The sequence below is a fragment of the Heterodontus francisci genome, chromosome 16, assembly GCF_036365525.1.
Source record: "Heterodontus francisci isolate sHetFra1 chromosome 16, sHetFra1.hap1, whole genome shotgun sequence".
In the NCBI taxonomy this organism is placed as follows: Eukaryota; Metazoa; Chordata; class Chondrichthyes; order Heterodontiformes; family Heterodontidae; genus Heterodontus; species Heterodontus francisci.
The window spans coordinates 85,657,763-85,675,856 of NC_090386.1; the positions used below are offsets into that span (position 1 = coordinate 85,657,763).

An 18,094-nucleotide genomic window follows, 5' to 3' on the forward strand; every position below is an offset into this window, starting at 1 on the left:
AACTTTGACCCTTAGAGGTGTCAATAACCAGGGGGCATAGATTTAAGGTAAGGGGCAGGAGGTTTAGAGGGGATTTGAGGAAAAACTTTTTCACCCAGAGGGTGTTGGAATCTGGAACGCACTGCCTGAAGTGGTGGTAGAGGCAGGAACCCTCACAACATTTAAGAAGTATTTAGATGAGCACTTGAAACGCCAGAGCATACAAGGCTATGGGCCAAGTGCTGGAAAGTTAGATTAGGATAGTTTGATGCTTGATGACTGGCACAGACACGATGGGCCAAAGAGCCTGTTTCTGTGCTCTATGACTCTACGAATGCATTTCATTACAATGGGTGAAAAAAAATTGAAAAAATGCTAACTTTTTTTCGCATTTACAAGCATACACTTTTCTAAAATTTTAAGACTACAGCAACAAGTTCCATCAGAACATTTCAGCTTTAATTTTTCAAAAGCTTCCCCCAATTAACCCATTTCAAATTTCCAAACATAGTCTTCCAGTTGTTTTATGTTTTCCTTCCATGTGTCCATATTGTCCATCACCTCAGCCAGGTGAACTGCACAGCTAGGAGCACTGACCACTACTAGGTTCACTATTCTCTGAGAAGTTTCTCGAGTGCCCCTTAACCTATGTGGCATACTCGACACTGGAAAACGCTATCCGGTGTAACAGAAGCTGATGTTTTTTCTTACTCTGGGATGTCAAAAGGAATTTGGCAGTATTCCTCCAACACATCTGTCTCTTTAAGACACATTGTGTTGTCCACTCTGTTCTTACAGTCCTTTTAAATAAGAATTTGGGTAGGAGTCTGCCTTCTTTACCACTGACTTTTCTAGAGTCTATGCATGTTTGAGCCGACCCATCAGGTTTAGACATCACGACCACCTGCGAATTCCAGCTGTCCTGACTAGGTTCAACTAAACTACCCTTCAGCATTCATTGTTCCTCTGCTTCCACTTGGGCCTGTCTGTCTGGAACTAAGCGACAAGCATGATGTTTTAAAGGAATGGTTCCCACTGTACCCACATCGTGTGTGGCTAAGGTTCTACATCTTGGCTTATCCCTACAAACTTTTTGAAGTGTGAAAACCCTGGTTAGGACTTCACGCTGTTTTGCCTCTTAAGTGTAAAAGCCTATTGTTTAGTTTTCCTAGCCATTCTTTATTCGCTAATTGGATAGTTGGAGGTTCAATCTGAGAATTTCCTAGGCCTACTTCTGCCTCATCCTCACTATCCTTTTCCTTCTCAACAGCCCCGATTACCTGGCATACCTGTACTGGCTTATCCTCCTACCTACTGTAATATTGTTTGAGCATATTAATGTGACACAACCGCTTCTTCCGGCGATCGGGGCGTCAATCAAGTAATCTACCTTACCCACTCTTTTGATCACTCCATGTGGGCCACTGAACCTTGCTTTTAATCGTTCTCCCTGTGACGTTAACACTGATACCTCATCCCCTGGTTTTATGGTCAGTTGTGATTTTTCTCATCATTTGTCAAGTGTGCCATGTCCTATAAAATTGTCTCACGTCCTTTGTAAGATCTGGCCAGTAGTAATGTTTACTAATGTGTGATTTGGTCTTGCGAATTCACCTATGTCCTGCAAAAGGAATGTTGTGTGTTAACCTTAATAATCCTGGTCGATATTTATGTAGTACCGCTATCTGTTCAATAACTGTCCAGTCTTCGTCGGCAGGCCTATGAGGTCTCCATTTCCTCCTCAAAACCCCGTTTGCCATATAGCCTTCTGGAACTCCTTTTGCCTCAGCTTCTGACAGAGCTGTCTGTGCCATTCGGTATATCTCTGGATCAGCTTGCTGTGCTGCAATGATGGACAATCTGTTAAACAACTCATTTGGATTGTCTAAATCCCCAAATAAGGTTTCAGATGCCTGGCTATCTATTTGTGGTGCCCCGTTTATCTCCGACAATGGATCCTGTTTAGCCATTGCTCGGGTAACTACGCAAGCAGGAAATATTCCTGGAACTTGTTCCTGTAATTGCTCCGTTTCCTTAATTTCACCTGGTTCCTCTAACTATAGGAGAAACTGATACTTTTGATCCAGTCAAATTATTTCCCAGGAGTAGATCAATTCTGTTTACTGGTAAACTGTGGACAACAACTACAGTTATTATCCCAGATATTAAGTCACTTACTCTTGGCATACTTTATAAAAAGGTACAAGTATACACACACCCTGCCAATTCCATTAACTAAAACTTTAGCGTTCAAGGCACTCTCTGGTGGAAACCTTATATCTTTCCCCAGCAAGAGTGTTTGGGTTGCTCCTGTGTCCCTGAGTATAATAGGCTTTCCTGCCTCACTTACAGGATACGGAGTTACTCTCCCCTTTGACAAAAATTCATTATAACGCTCAGGTATTTTATTCTTAACCTCTGCACTCCTTTTAGTTTTAGTATCTGGTTTCACAATCACAGGTGTCGTTAAAGCTATAGCCTGGTCTGCTATACTGTCAGTCTTTTCCTCTGCACTAACTTTGCGTACCCCAACAAGTCTTATGGGTTTACTTTATAATTTCCAGCACTCTGAACAAAGATGTCCCGTTTTGTTGCAATGATAACACTTTGGCTTGCAAACCTCACTTCTACTCTCAGCACCTTCCTTTCCGACCTGAGGAGGTGATCGTGGGGCATTCCAACTGTTCCTTCTTGTCCCCGGCTACTTGCCTTCCTTTCAGTCTCCCACTTTCTATCCTTCTCTGGTTTATGGGGGTGACAGACAAAATAGGTTGGCTTATTCACAAGCTCAAAATCATCAGCAATGTCTGCTGCTTGCCTAGCTTTCAAAACTTTCAGGTTATCTATGAGTTCTCACTACTGAAGGAATGAAGTTTTTAAACTCTTGAGAATCAATTCTCTAAGGTTCTCGTATGTGGTTTCTATCTTTAATGTCCGTATCCAACGGTCAAAATTAATTTGCTTTACCCTCTCAAATTCTAAATATGTCTTTCCACTCAATCTCCATAAGTTCCTAAACTTCTACCGGTAAGCTTCAGGGACTAACTCATAAGTAGTGAGAATAGCCTTTTTTGCCAACTCATAATCTTCAGAAGCCTCTTTAGGAAGCATGGCATATATGCTTCATGAGCTCTGCCTACCACCCTGCCCTGCATGAGTAATGTCCAGCTTTCGTTTGGTCATTTTTTTCAAAAGATATTAAAAATGCCTCTGTCCCTTTCCTTGAACTTAGGAAGAGCCTAATTTAAACAACTTCTCGCTGGGTCCTGATCTAAATTCAGATCCATCCTGACCCGTTTGTCTTATTTCCATCTCTTTTGCCTAAATTCCCTCCTCTTTCACTTTTTCTCTTTGAAGTTCAAGTTTTCTTATTGCTATTTTTCTTTTTCCTGTTGAAGCTCCAGTTTTTTCATTTCTAACTGAATCCTAGCCAATTCCACTGCATCACTCCGGGGCCCTACTACCCTCTTGTCTCTTGTATTCCCTTTTTTTGTTCCTCATATTCCCCTTCATCTGTATCATCGTCATCTTCTGCTAATTCCAGATGCTCAGCTATTATGTCAATTATCTCTGCTTTTTTTTGGCACCTGATTTGAATTCCAACCTGAATTTTGCTGCCAATTCCTTTAAGCTGTTCCTAGTCAAAGTTATCAAGTCACTCCGGGAAACACTCTGCCCCTCTGCCTCCCCCCCCCCCCCCCCCAACCAAAAACTCTGCTACAACCACTATTGCCATTATAACCTCTATACCAGACTGTACCTTATTATACAAGAGACCTGGTTCTTTTAATTTCTTTGTAGTTGGTGTCCGATTTAATCCCAACAATCGAGTTTCCAATTGATATGATCTCAGACTCGAAAGCCATTAAATATGCCAAACGCAAGACCCCAATTTAAATGTTATCCCAGAGACGAGTAATTACTATGATTCCAAATGCGAGCCCTCCAAATTAGTCTGATTCTGATCCCAGACGCAAGCCACCGAATTAAATGACTCAAAAAGCGAGCCCCCAATTCAGATATGATTCAAATCCCGGATGAGAAGCCCAATTAATATATGATTCAAATTTTGAGCGAGCCCCCAATTAATATGTTACGGCCGGCCGCTCCAGTCAAAGCCCCCAATCAAAATATACGATTCTGATTGTGGTGGAAAAAACGCACTGTTAATTCAATCCCGTCCCTCCACAGATCGCCTAACGTATCATTTTAAACTTTCCAAATTAAAGAAAGACCCAGCCAAATTGTACTATCTATTGACCCCCAAATGAGGCTAACCAAACCAGATGTCTTTAAATCGACAAATTAACAATCTAATTAGAAAAACTAAATTCTTAAACTACTAAGATATAAACAACATTTGAATTAGAATTAGAACATTACAGCGCAGTACAGGCCCTTCGGCCCTCGATGTTGTGCCGACCTGTGAAACCATCTGACTATTCCATTTTCATCCATATGTCTATCCAAACACCACTTAAATGCCCTTAAAGTTGGCGAGTCTACTACTGTTGCAGGCAGGGCATTCCACGCCCCTACTACTCTCTGAGTAAAGAAACTACCTCTGACATCTGTCCTATATCTATCACCCCTCAACTTAAAGCTATGTCCCCTCGTGTTTGCCATCACCATCCGAGGAAAAAGACTCTCACTATCCACCCTATCTAACCCTCTGATTATCTTATATGTCTCTATTAAGTCACCTCTCCTCCTCCTTCTCTCTAACGAAAACAACCTCAAGTCCCTCAGCCTTTCCCTGTAAGACCTTCCCTCCATACCAGGCAACATCCTAGTAAATCTCCTCTGCACCCTTTCCAAAGCTTCCACATCCTTCCTATAATGCGGTGACCAGAACTGCACGCAATACTCCAGGTGCGGTCTCACCAGAGTTTTGTACAGCTGCTGCATGACCTCGTGGCTCCGAAACTCGATCCCCCTACTAATAAAAGCTAACACACCATATGCCTTCTTAACAGCCCTATTAACCTGGGTAGCAACCTTCAGGGATTTATGTACCTGGACACCAAGATCTCTCTGTTCATCTACACTACCAAGAATCTTCCCATTAGCCCAGTACTCTGCATTCCTGTTACTCGTTCCAAAGTGAATCACCTCACACTTTTCCGCGTTAAACTCCATTTGCCATCTCTCAGCCCAGCTCTGCAGCCTATCTATGTCCCTCTGTACCCTACAACATCCTTCGGCACTATCCACAACTCCACCGACCTTCGTGTCATCTGCAAATTTACTAACCCACCCTTCTACACCCTCTTCCAGGTCATTTATAAAAATGATAAACAACAGTGGCCCCAAAACAGATCCTTGCGGTACACCACTAGTAACTAAACTCCAGGATGAACATTTGCCATCAACCACCACCCTCTGTCTTCTTTCAGCTAGCCAATTTCTGATCCAAAGCTCTAAATCACCTTCAACCCCATACTTCCGTATTTTCTGCAATAGCCTACTGTGGGGAACCTTATCAAACGCCTTACTGAAATCCATATACACCACATCCACTCCTTTACCCTCATCCACCTGTTTGGTCACCTTCTCGAAAAACTCAATAAGGTTTGTGAGGCACGACCTACCCTTCACAAAACCGTGCTGACTATCGCTAATGAACTTATTCTTTTCAAGATGATTATAAATCCTGTCTCTTATAACCTTTTCCAACATTTTACCCACAACCGAAGTAAGGCTCACAGGTCTGTAATTACCAGGGCTGTCTCTACTCCCCTTCTTGAACAAGGGGACAACATTTGCTATCCTCCAGTCTTCCGGCACTATTCCTGTCGACAATGACGACATAAAGATCAAGGACAAAGGGCTCTGCAATCTCCTCCCTAGCTTCCCAGAGAATCCTAGGATAAATCCCATCTGGCCCAGGGGACTTATCTATTTTCACACTTTCCAAAATTGCTAACACCTCCTCCTTGTGAACCTCAATCCCATCTAGCCTAGTAGCCTGAATCTCAGTATTCTCCTCGACAACATTTTCTTTCTCTACTGTAAATACTGACGCAAAATATTCATTTAACGCTTCCCCTATCTCCTCTGATTCCACACACAACTTCCCACTACTATCCTTGATTGGCCCTAATCTAACTCTAGTCATTCTTTTATTCCTGATATACCTATAGATAAATTTAGAGTCCTTGTAAATTTACACTTCCTGATGAACAATCCTCTGATTAAAGTCCACGCACAGTCTTCCAGGTCCGATGAGGAGAGAAAAACAGTCAAACCCCCCCGAAGTTTCAAACTCCTGTTTCTTCTGGCGATGACCACAGTAGATCAAATCGCAACCACTTTCAATAGAATCAATCTGGCTTTAGAATTTTTGAGGGATTAAGGATTGTCACAGTCTAACTTCCCTTCCTTCAGTTTAGATTATCGGAGATCTCCTGTTTTTGCTGTACGTAAGAATTTTGAGAGAGAATAATTAATAAACAGACTAAATTCTCTTCTTTCAGTTTAAATGGTCTGAGAGCTCTTCTTTCAGGTGCTAACACACAGCTGTCTTGTCTGTGTCCTCTTGTTAGAACAGGCTGTTTGCACTATAAGCCAGTTCAAAATTAAATTGTAATAAATGTATTTCTCTCTGCTCAGTCCAAGTGGCTGTGTTTCCAAGGCAACGAGCATGTACCCTTTGAATCGCAGTCTCTGGCTGCATCCAAGGCGCCAAGAATGCATTCTTTGACTCAGTCTTTAGAGTTTGCTACCTTAAAGCAATACGGCTCTTTTTCCAGCCTTAAAGGCACACTGCATTCTTCCCGGAAAAAAAAAACTACAGGATCGTCACATTATGTACACTACATCTACTGGTTCCACTCTATCCACCCTACTCCTTCTATCCTCAAAGTGCCCTTAATAAATTTGTCAAGCACAATTTCCCTTTTATAAAACTATGTTGACTCTGCTTGATTGTATTATGATTTTCTAAATGCCTTGCTACTACTTTCTTAATAATGGATTCCAGCATTTTCCAAAGGACAGAGGATAAGCCAACTGGCCTATAGTTTCCTGCTTCCTGTCTCCTTACTTTCTTGAATAGGGGTTTTAATTTGCAGTTTGCCAATCCATTGGGACCTTTCCAGAATCGAGGTAATTTTGGATTACAACCAATGTGTCCAGTACATCTGCAGCCACTTTGTTTAAAAACCTAGGTTACAGGCCATTAAATCCAAAGGGCTTGTCAGCCTTTTAGTTTTCCTCATACTTTTTCTCTAGTGATGGTGTTTAGTCCCTCCCCTTTGCCCCCTGATTTTCTACAATTATTGGGTTGCTTTCAGTATCTTCTACCATGAAGACAGATAGAAAATATTTGTTCAAGATCTCTGCCATTTCCTTGTTTCTCAATTTGCTAATCTATCCTCTAAGGGGCCAACATTAACTTCAGCTACACTTTTTATCTATTTGTAGAAGCTCTTGCTGTCTTTTTTTTTGTGTTTCTTGCTAGTTTACTCTCTCAATCTATTTTCTCCTTGTTTTATATCATCTTTTGCTGGTATCTAACATTTTCTCAATCTTCTGGACTACTACTAATCTTCACAGCATTGTATATCGTTTCTTTGTTTGATATCATCCTTAATTTCCTTAGCTGTGGATGGTTCATCCTTCTCTGAGTCTTTCTTACTCAATGGAATATATCTTTGTTGAGAAGTATGAATTATCTCCTTAAATTTCTGCCACTTTTAATTGATTTTCCCAGTAGCCAACAATATCTTTATATCTTTGTAATTACCAATTGCTACTTACCAGCTGGTACCAGGAAGTGTGTGGGTAAGGGCAGACTGAGCTTGGTTATGACATTTCTGTCAATGTTCACTGTTTAGACAGCTGAGGGACACTGACTCCAATAGAATAGCCCAACACATAGTTGCTGCCTTCAATGATGAGAGCAGAAGAATATTTTTTTAAAGTTTGAATAATTTTGATGCCACCACCCGCTCAAATTTTAATGAAGCTTTCAGTGGATGAAAGGGAATTGGTCTGCTGGTTAACTGTTGCTACGTGGTCCAGGATTGCTATAATAATCTCTCCCTCTCTCTCTCTCTTTTTCTCTCTCTCTTTTTCTCTCTCTTTTTCTCTCTCTCTCTCTCCTTTTTCTCTCTCTCTCTCTCCTTTTTCTCTCTCTCTCTCTCCTTTTTCTCTCTCTCTCTCTCTCTCTTTCTTTCTCTCTCTCTCTCTCTCTCTTTCTTTCTCTCTCTCTCTCTCTCTCTTTCTTTCTCTCTCTCTCTCTCTCTCTCTCTTTCTTTCTCTCTCTCTCTCTCTCTCCTTTTTCTCTCTCTCTCTCTCTCTCCTTTTTCTTTCTCTCTCTCTCTCTCTCTCCTTTTTCTTTCTCTCTCTCTCTCTCTCTCTCCTTTTTTTTTCTTTCTCTCTCTCTCTCTCTCTCCTTTTTTTTTCTTTCTCTCTCTCTCTCTCTCCTTTTTCTTTCTTTCTCTCTCTCTCTCTCTCCTTTTTCTTTCTCTTTCTCTCTCTCTCTCTCCTTTTTCTTTCTCTTTCTCTCTCTCTCTCTCTCTCTCCTTTTTCTTTCTCTTTCTCTCTCTCTCTCTCTCTCTCTCCTTTTTCTTTCTCTTTCTCTCTCTCTCTCTCTCTCTCCTTTTTCTTTCTCTTTCTCTCTCTCTCTCTCTCTCTCCTTTTTCTTTCTCTTTCTCTCTCTCTCTCTCTCTCTCCTTTTTCTTTCTCTTTCTCTCTCTCTCTCTCTCTCTCCTTTTTCTTTCTCTTTCTCTCTCTCTCTCTCTCTCCTTTTTCTTTCTCTTTCTCTCTCTCTCTCTCTCCTTTTTCTTTCTCTTTCTCTCTCTCTCTCTCTCCTTTTTCTTTCTCTTTCTCTCTCTCTCTCTCTCCTTTTTCTTTCTCTTTCTCTCTCTCTCTCTCTCCTTTTTCTTTCTCTTTCTCTCTCTCTCTCTCTCCTTTTTCTTTCTCTTTCTCTCTCTCTCTCTCTCCTTTTTCTTTCTCTTTCTCTCTCTCTCTCTCTCTCCTTTTTCTTTCTCTTTCTCTCTCTCTCTCTCTCTCCTTTTTCTTTCTCTCTCTCTCTCTCTCTCTCTCTCTCTCTCTCTCTCTCTCTCCTCTCCCTTTGTGTGCAGGTGGGAGGAAGAACGCTATACTGATGGTGTGAAGTGGAAATTTCTGGAACACAAAGGCCCAGTATTTGCTCCACCTTATGAGCCACTCCCAGATAAAGTTCATTTCTATTACGATGGTAAGCGAGCAACTGCATATATGTTGATGTTGGAACATCTGTAAACAAAGATGAGGGATTGACTAAGAAACAACAATTAGTTTATAGAGTAAACATTATCACTGATTCAATTAGTGATTAACTTACAAACATGACCTGATATCAGAAAATAGAACTGCAATTTGCAATGTGTTGGGTTGTAACAGCCCCTGTATTTTAGTTCCAGATGGTGTCCCATGCCCTTTATCCCAGTATAATAAATGGTCATTGTGTGATCGTAATTGTAACTTCAAAAGGCATTGTTTTGTTGCAGTTAATGGCCATTTTTTGCCTCAACTCAAGACTTAGTATATTGAATAAAAGCAAAATACTGCGGATGCTGGAAATCTGAAACAAAAACAAGAAAAGCTGGAATCACTCAGCAGGTCTGGCAGCATCTGTGGAAAGAGAAGCAGAGTTAACGTTTCGGGTCAGTAACCCTTCTTTGGAACTGACAAATATTAGAAAAGTCACAGATTATAAACAAGTGAGGTGGGGGTGGGGCAAGAGATAACAAAGGAGAAGGTGTAGATTGGACAAGGCCACATAGCTGACAAAAAGGTCACGGAGCAAAGGCAAACAATATGTTAATGGTGTGTTGAAAGACAAAGCATTAGTACAGATTAGGTGTGAATACACTGAATATTGAACAGCAGCAAGTGCAAACCTGAAGAAAAACAACCTGAAAAAAACAGTGGGTAAGCAAACTGAACAAACTAAGATGAAATGAAATAAATGTAAAAAAATGTAAAAAGGAATGTTTAAAAAAAGGAAGAAAAAATAACTAAAAATGAAAGTAAAATGGGGGGCTGTCATGCTCTGAAATTATTGAACTTAATGTTCAGTCCGGCAGGCTGTAGTGTGCCTAATCGGTAGATGAGATGCTGTTCCTCGCGCTTGCGTTGATGTTCACTGGAACACTGCAGAAATCCCAGGACAGAAATGTGAGCATGAGAGCAGGGGGGAGTGTTGAAATGGCAAGCAACCGGAAGTTCAGGGTCCTGCTTGCGGACTGAGCGGAGATGTTGACTTAGTCTATTGATATCACTTCTATCCTGCAGTATTAACCACTATCTTTAGTCATCAGGAAGACCACCTTAATTTAAATATAACAGAACTTGAGGGGTTTTTTTTGAGATTCTAAACAGCAGCGCTGATCAAGCATCGCCACCACTTCTGGTCCTAGGAATTCTGATGGAGCAATCAAGTGAGGATGTCAAGGTGGTGCTAAAACCTAGTTGAAGGAGTAATTTGGCTTTATTTTTGCACAACTGGGTGAACCCCTTTTGAATGTCGTTCTACACCTCCCTTCGTAATACTGTCATCAGTCAACTAGCTCAGCAGATTTACTGAGACTAACTGGTGCACAGGATGTATTGCTGAGGTTGACATCAGGGTAAGTATTGAGCCCTCCTGTATTTAATTTAGTAGAGCCCCACGATTATGGGCCTCAGTGATCCCTTGCAATCAAGAATCCATCAGCATAATCAGCACTTGTGGTTTCGCAGCTTTTTATAAAAGAGATCCAAATCAAGAAATTCTTTCAGTAGAACTAATGAACATTTTGAGAAGTTTGGGATCATTATGAGGGGCTAAATGGATGAATACAGCCTGCGTTAGAGGATTATGAAGTCTGTCAGTTTTGAAAGTGCCTCAATATTTGAGTGTACAGCAATGATGCATTTATGTTGGTGACTGGTTTAATGTCTGGAACCTGCTCTGCTTCTATTATGGGCTGGATAGCATTGTAACCTGCTGAAGGTGTCTGCCTGTGGCAGCTATAGGTGGTTTCTGTGTACCAGTGAGACTACCAACCTCTTGTTGCTATCAATTTAAAGTAAGTTGGCAGTGACAAAGTAAATGGGGCACATGGTATTCTGCAGACATATTGCTTCTTGTCCAGGTGGGGACGATCAACCCGAGATGGCCCCCATAATTTTAATAGAAACCCTGATTTGGATCTACCTGATCCTAACCCCAAAAAGATACGATGCTGGATTGCAGCTGGGCATTTATAAATGACTTGACCTCCCAAAAGTCTCCAGAACAAATATCACTTAAGTATTTCTGGTTAGATAGCTCAGCGAATGACTAGAATGTTTGGTGTTAGAAAGGATTGCTGGGATTTAATATTGAGGTCAAAAATTGTACCAGCAGTTCCTCCCAATCAATCTTTGCCTATGTTGGACTCTGCTTCGTTCCCAACATATTAATTTCTCTGAACTGTTCACAATATTTTCATGGAAAGGTCCGATTTTGATGAGTCACTCGTTCAGTGAGCAGGAAGTGTGGGAGTTGCTGCTGTGACACTGAATCAGCCTATATCTGTTGGCAGAATGATCATGTTTCTGTGGTGAACTCATTCAGTTCTACTTCCTATACATCATTCATCAGGGAGTTTTCTTCCATTTATCTTCCCCCCCCCCCCCAATTGCCTTTAAAATGTGACAAGTGCACAGCACCTGTGTAGCATGATGCCTGCCTGCTATTTGTTCTCGTAGCTGGGAAATAAGGTGTGAGGGGCGGTGGTGGTTTTGGAGTTGTTTGTGGGCAGGTTTATCACTCAGTGACCTTATGTCACTTGTGTACATTCCTGCTTCTTGTGTAAGCCTCTCTTGACGTTTAATTCAGACCTGCTTAAAACCATTGGCCTACTTTTTATCTTAATGCCACAACTGTCATTGACTTAACTACTCTTGGCACAGAAGAAAATGCATGAGTGATTAAAATAGTGGAGGGAGAGAGCCTCATAAAGGAAGATCTATAAGGTTTGAGAAATCAAAGGTCAGACGATGAGGGAAATTTGGAATCTGGAATTCTCTGCCCCCTGGATGCTGGAACAGTTGGAGATTCAAGAATGAGCTTGATACATTTTTGTTGGGAAAGAGTATCCAGGATTATGAAGCTAAGGTTAATAAATAGAGTTGAAGTTCTGATCAGCGGACCTGGAGTTGAATGGCCTACTCCTGTTGCTGTGGTACAGAGAGAGAACTGCACTAGGTGCCTGAAGTGCCTCCAATGGTAGAAGAAGTGAGTGAGCAATCAAAGCACCTGAGGGTGCATAGAGAAAGTGTGACTTGAGATACTTATTGAAGTTGTGTGGGAGGAAGGAGTGGTTTTTGAATACTCTAATGTTGACTGATTTATTGTAGCAAATGGGGCCAGTGGAGATGGTAATGTGGCAAGTGAGCACACTCACCAAATCGGGGGAAGTATTAGAGAAGTGTTTGTCCTTGAGGTAGTGAGAGAGCATGGGTCTTGGTGGGTGTAAACCTTTGTTCTGGAGGTGGAAGAAAGCACCCTTGACAACTTGTTGTACACCAAGTGCAGAACTCTCATTAGGATTGAACAGAAAACCACAGATCCACTTCATTGGATTTACCCTGAACGTGTCGTCGAGGATAATGGTGGGTTTGGGGTAAAGGGCATGTGACCACTTTAGGAAGGTGCCCACTGGTGCTTGTGGAACTAAAACTGAACACTCTGCGGCCATCTTTGAGAAGAGAGGGGGGAAAGTAAAGAACTGTTTCTTTTTTACAATCTGCAGGTTCCTTCTCCTGAACTCATTGGGCTTTTAAAACCATCCAGCAGTTTTTTTCCTCTCTGGCCCTCGTCACAGTTTCACAACTTGCTATACTAGCATTGGAACCTATGACCTCCTGAGTTGCTCGTCCAGTACCATAACCATTACAATATCTTACCTTGTTCTGTGTTGGGTGTTTCTCCGTTTTTGATATTAAATTGACATGACTGGGCTTGTATTTCAAAATGACACATGAGATTTTACAAACTGTTGGCAACAGGATTGGATGTTAACTCTAACTTAAGAACTTCTACAGTTGAAGGTTAGTTCATTATCATTCCCCTCTTAGCTTGCCCACTCATGGTAATCCAGTTCATTGACTGGCCAGACTGAGGGGGGAGAAAAATTCTTTCAAAGCTAGAGCAGCAGCTTCCCCTATGCATTGGATCCTGTCAAGAGTGACAAAGGGTATTGATAACCTGGGGGGTGATACTGTAAGCTATTCTTCAATGGGATATCGATTACTGTCTCTTTATGATGAATCTTTTGTGTATTAAATGCCAAGCAGTGTAGTTATACTTCTTGAAAGTGTTATAAATGGATGGACTTGGGCACCATGGTGTAAAGGCCTGCTACCCAACGGGACCCGACAACGTGTTGGGGACGGGTTGGATTGCACTTCCGGGTCTGGCATTTCGGCTCGGGTTGGGCTGGGTTGGACATGCTCTATCACAAGTGGCTCCAATGTTAATTCAATTTTTGGACTAGAAAGGTGGTTTTGTCACAGTTATTTTAAGCTTGTGCAGATCAGCAACAAAGCGAAAAACAGAAGGTAAGTTAACTGATGGTCGGGTTTTTTTTTACAGACCTGAGCAGGCCTTTACCATGGTGCCCAAACCTTTGGTGAAAAATGCTGCAATCGCATGTAATAAACTTTCACTTGGTGATTGTAAAGCTGTGATCTCCATATATAAGATTGCACAAGCTTGTAGCCAACTAGGTCAGCTGAACAGCTCGTGAGTCTATCGATTTTCGTCCTTCATAGTTCTTCTACATTTCCCATGAGCTGAATGCTCCTTTTTATTTGGTTACAAACGTGATCCCATGGTTCACTTTCCTCATTTGTGTAATTTGTGCTCTGTGCTGTATGTAGCAATGTGGATCGTGTAAAAAGCAAATTTGAGGCAGCTGCAATTTTTCCTCTTGTTTTCTCTTTCTCCTGTCACCTCTCACCTTTCTCTTTTTCCACCCCCACCCCACCACGCACATGTAGTTGTACCTCCTGAGTTCCCTTTCTTTGCATCCGTGTGCTCTGACAGCAAGGATTAGGTGACTGCTGCATAAAGGGATTCCTTTGTGATGCAAAACTGGCCTATTTGAGTACATTTTGCAAAGGTTCAACTCCAATTTAGGATTTCCAGTGATTCATATAACGGCTCTTGGTGAGCATTACAGGTTGGAGAATCCCTTGTTCTCAAGTGAAACTGTGGGGAACTGGTTAGGGCATTGGGTTAGATGTTGACTTTTCAACTCTAGAGCTAGAGTTCCAGACCAGGGATACAAGTGGTTGCCCATTTAAGACAGAGATGAGGAGAAATTTTTTCTCTGAGGGTTGTGAGTCTTTGGAATTCTCTTCCTCAAAAGGCGGTGGAAGCAGAGTCTTTGAATATTTTTAAGGCAGAGGTAGATAGATTCTTGATAAGCAAAGCTGGGTGAAAGGTTATCGGGGGTAGCTGGTAATGTGGAGTAATCAGTTCAGCCATGAACTTATTGAATGGCAGAGCAGGCAAGGGGCCTGCTCCTGCTCCGAATTCGTATGTTCGTAAGTATCTCTCCTGATGAATGTAAGGGTTCTATGTGAAAAGTTGGGCAGAGTCAATCCTGTTCATACCAGGTAGGAGCCTACATAATCAAACTTCCTGCATTACAACAGTGATTATACTACAATAAATACTTGTGGTTGTGGAGCACTTTGGGATGTTCAGAGGATGTTGTTGACAACAACAACTTGCATTTATACAACATATTTAATTAAATAAACATCCCAAGGTACTTCATGGGATTGTTGTCAAAACAAAATTTGACACCAAATCACATAAGGAGATGTGAGGAGAGGAAAGATGATCAAAAGCTTGGACAAAGAGGTAGGCTTTAAGGAACATCTTAAAGGAGAAAACTGACGTAAAGAGGTTTGAGGAGCGAATTCCAAAGCCTTTGGCCTAAGCAATTGGCTGCTAATGGTGGAACGATTTTAAAATCAGAGATGCTCGAGAGGCCAGAATTAGAGTAGCACTGATATCTTTTGAGGGTTGTAGGGCTGGAGGAGATTTGAGATTGTGGGGGGCATGGGGGTAGGTGAGGTCATGGAGAGATTTGGAAACAAGGATGTGAAAGGTAATAAATGCAAGTTCTTTCCTTTCTTACCCTAATTGGGAGTGTCACTTACACAGGTCTATAGGTAGTTGGTATTGAAAGGGAAACACTGGCACAATAACAGTTGTTTTGAGGTTGAGGCTTAGGCATGTTGGAACAGAGTGCTCTGCCCCTGGTCATGCTATACGTGATCTGAGAGTGCTTGATTCTGATACTGGGCACCTCAGCATTGCCATCCCTTGCTTCAATGCAGACTTAAAAGTATCATGCTCATCATCTGTGTAATGAGATTTAGACTTTACGATTAGAACTGCTCAAATGATACTTCAGGATGGTAAGCATGGATGTGGTTGATTGTCCCAAATGTTTAAATATGATGTCAATTTGTATGTATCTGGACCTGTACTTGCATGAGCCCTCGTCTTTTGGTGTATGATTTCAATCTTGATTTTTTTTTAGGGAAAACCGTGAAGCTGAGCCCTCAATGTGAAGAGGTTGCGACCTTCTTTGCAAAAATGCTCGATCATGAGTACACTACAAAAGATATCTTTAGGAAGAATTTCTTCAAAGACTGGCGAAAGGTAAATTTGACGAGTGGAAAGGGCTAATTGAATTGTGTGGGTGCTAATTAAAAGCAGTTCTTCGGAATCTAAATCCTACAATTTAAATGTCAGCTTGGATCTTTTATCTTTATCCAAGCAGGCAGACATGGCTTTGGTTTAACATTTCAACCTGAAAAATGGCAGTGCATTAGTCCTTCAGTACTGCTCTGTAGTGTCTTTAAATTTTGTGCTCAAGTCCCTGAAGTGGGGCTTGAACAGGAAACCTTCTGACTCAGAGGTGAGAGCACTACCCACTGAGCCACAGTTCACCCCAAGCTTGGGTAAGGAGCATGAAGTTGCTGAGTTCTTTTCAGCAAGGAGAGAATGCGCAAAGCACTTGGGATTGGAATGGATTGTACAGAGATTTGATGAGTGTGATAGCCTGAGGATGTGCTTCATAAATATAGATTTGTTTCTCTTATTTTCTGTAATGGTTATACATTAAAATACCCCTTTCCCCTTCTCAGCTTTTGAAGCCAAGACCAGCGATGTGGAGGAGGTGGGAGAAATGATCAAAGCTGTTCCTGTAGACATTATTTCTGTTCATGGGGGTTAGGTGCTTTGACTGGGAGTGGAAGGGGAACAAACAATTCTCCTAAACCAGATTCTCAGTTGTGACTTTAATTTTCCCAGTCCCGTTGATGCACTTGGTAGAAAGCGGCCACTATGCATACGAAATGATGAAAGCAGGATTTGTAAGTTTGGGAGGACGTGTGTATTTTTTTCTTTCACTTGTCTGGTCTGAGCACTGAGTTGGAGCCCAGTATATCGTTTTATAAAGAGCTTCACCTGACTGGTTAATGATGCTGCTTTGCTCTTTGAACTTTGCCCCTCATGTTGGATTGTAGGCCGATGCCCATGCATCCCAGCATCACTCAAATCTGCTGCCACATGAAAAAGATGGCTCCTGCAGTCACTCTCACGTGGGCTATGATTTTCACAGTGATCATAAACGTTTTGATTTTTTTGATTTAGCGATACAGCACTGAAACAGGCCCTTCGGCCCACCGAGTCTGTGCCAACCATTAACCACCCATTTATACTAATCCCATATTCCTACCACATCCTCACTTGTCTCTATGTTCCCCTACCACCTACCAAGACTAGGGGCAATTTATATTGGCCAATTTACCTATCAACCTGCAAGTCTTTTGGCTGTGGGAGGAAACCGGAGCACCCGGAGGAAACCCACACAAACACAGGGAGAACTTGCAAACTCCACACGGGCAGTAACGAGAAAAGAACCCAAGTTGCTGGAGCTGTGAGGCTGCGGTGCTAACCACTGTGCCGCCCTTTTTTATGTTTATCACCGCCCCCAGTCAGTGAGTTACAGCATTGGCCTCATCCCCAGTCAGAGTCAGTCAGTTTTCTGTCTTCCTTCCAGCCATGCCACAAATTGTATTAATTAAGGCTTTGCTTTAATCTAGGAAATGAAACCTGAGGAAAAGTCATTAATAACAGATCTCAATAAGTGCAACTTTGAAGAAATAAACCAATATTTCAAGGCCCAGTCTGAGGCTCGAAAGCAGATGTCCAAAGAAGAGAAGCAGGTTTGTAGCAGGAGATGAGCTAAGTTCTGTCCTTTCTAAGGAGTGCTGTTGGTGATTGTGTGGCATAGTACCAGGTTGAATCACTCTTGCATTGGCCAAGCTCTTGAGGGGTGCTGGTAGTGGCACTATACCTTTTCAGTGCTGAAATTAATTAAGTACACTAGGGTTTTCTCTTAATCACTCAGCAATGCTAGAAAGTACACTGTGTGCGTGGAATCAGACTTGGCCATGGTGCCTTCAAGGCCTAATACACTTGGTAATCACTGTCAAGCTTCAAATGTGAAGAATTACCTCTTCAAGCAAAGACTGGAAGAAAGAAAAAAGTTGTATTATTAGGATTAATTTATTTTTAACTTCTTAAAAAAACAGAAATTAAAAGAAGAAAATGAGAAGCTTCTACAGGAGTACGGGTATTGTATAATGGACAACCACAAAGAACGGATTGCAAACTTCAGGATTGAACCACCAGGACTCTTCCGTGGCCGTGGTAACCATCCAAAGATGGGCATGCTGAAAAGAAGGATCAGGCCGCAGGATATCATCATCAACTGTAGTAAGTGAGTATCTCCGAAAGGAAGCCCAGGCGTTGCCAGTACAATATTAATGAGATGAGCTTTTGTTTAGAAAATTGTGGCAGGGCTTCACCAATGTTCCAGTAGGTAAGGTTGAAGCCCTGTACAGTGCTGAGCCATACAGATCAGCAGAGTACGTGTTTTAATCCCAGTCTTTGCTGAGTTAGCCAGTCTTAACTAGAGCAACATTTGGGCTACTTAACTTCTCCTGTCTGCCTGTACCAGGAAGGGGATGAATCTACTAGCCTTTTTGTTCTTAACTTCTATTCACT

At 41.8% G+C, this 18,094-nt stretch overlaps 1 protein-coding gene across 1 annotated transcript in view; it reads left to right on the forward strand.

The window, feature by feature from the left end:
* The window catches only part of top1a (DNA topoisomerase Ia), a 98,785-nt gene that overhangs the window by 47,150 nt on the left and 33,541 nt on the right, over window positions 1-18,094 (forward strand). Inside the window, exons 9-12 of the mRNA XM_068048508.1 lie at window positions 9,069-9,184; window positions 15,558-15,679; window positions 17,128-17,250; window positions 17,620-17,807. Coding sequence (XP_067904609.1) covers window positions 9,069-9,184; window positions 15,558-15,679; window positions 17,128-17,250; window positions 17,620-17,807 — 549 coding nt within the window. The remainder of the gene's footprint in view (window positions 1-9,068; window positions 9,185-15,557; window positions 15,680-17,127; window positions 17,251-17,619; window positions 17,808-18,094) is intronic.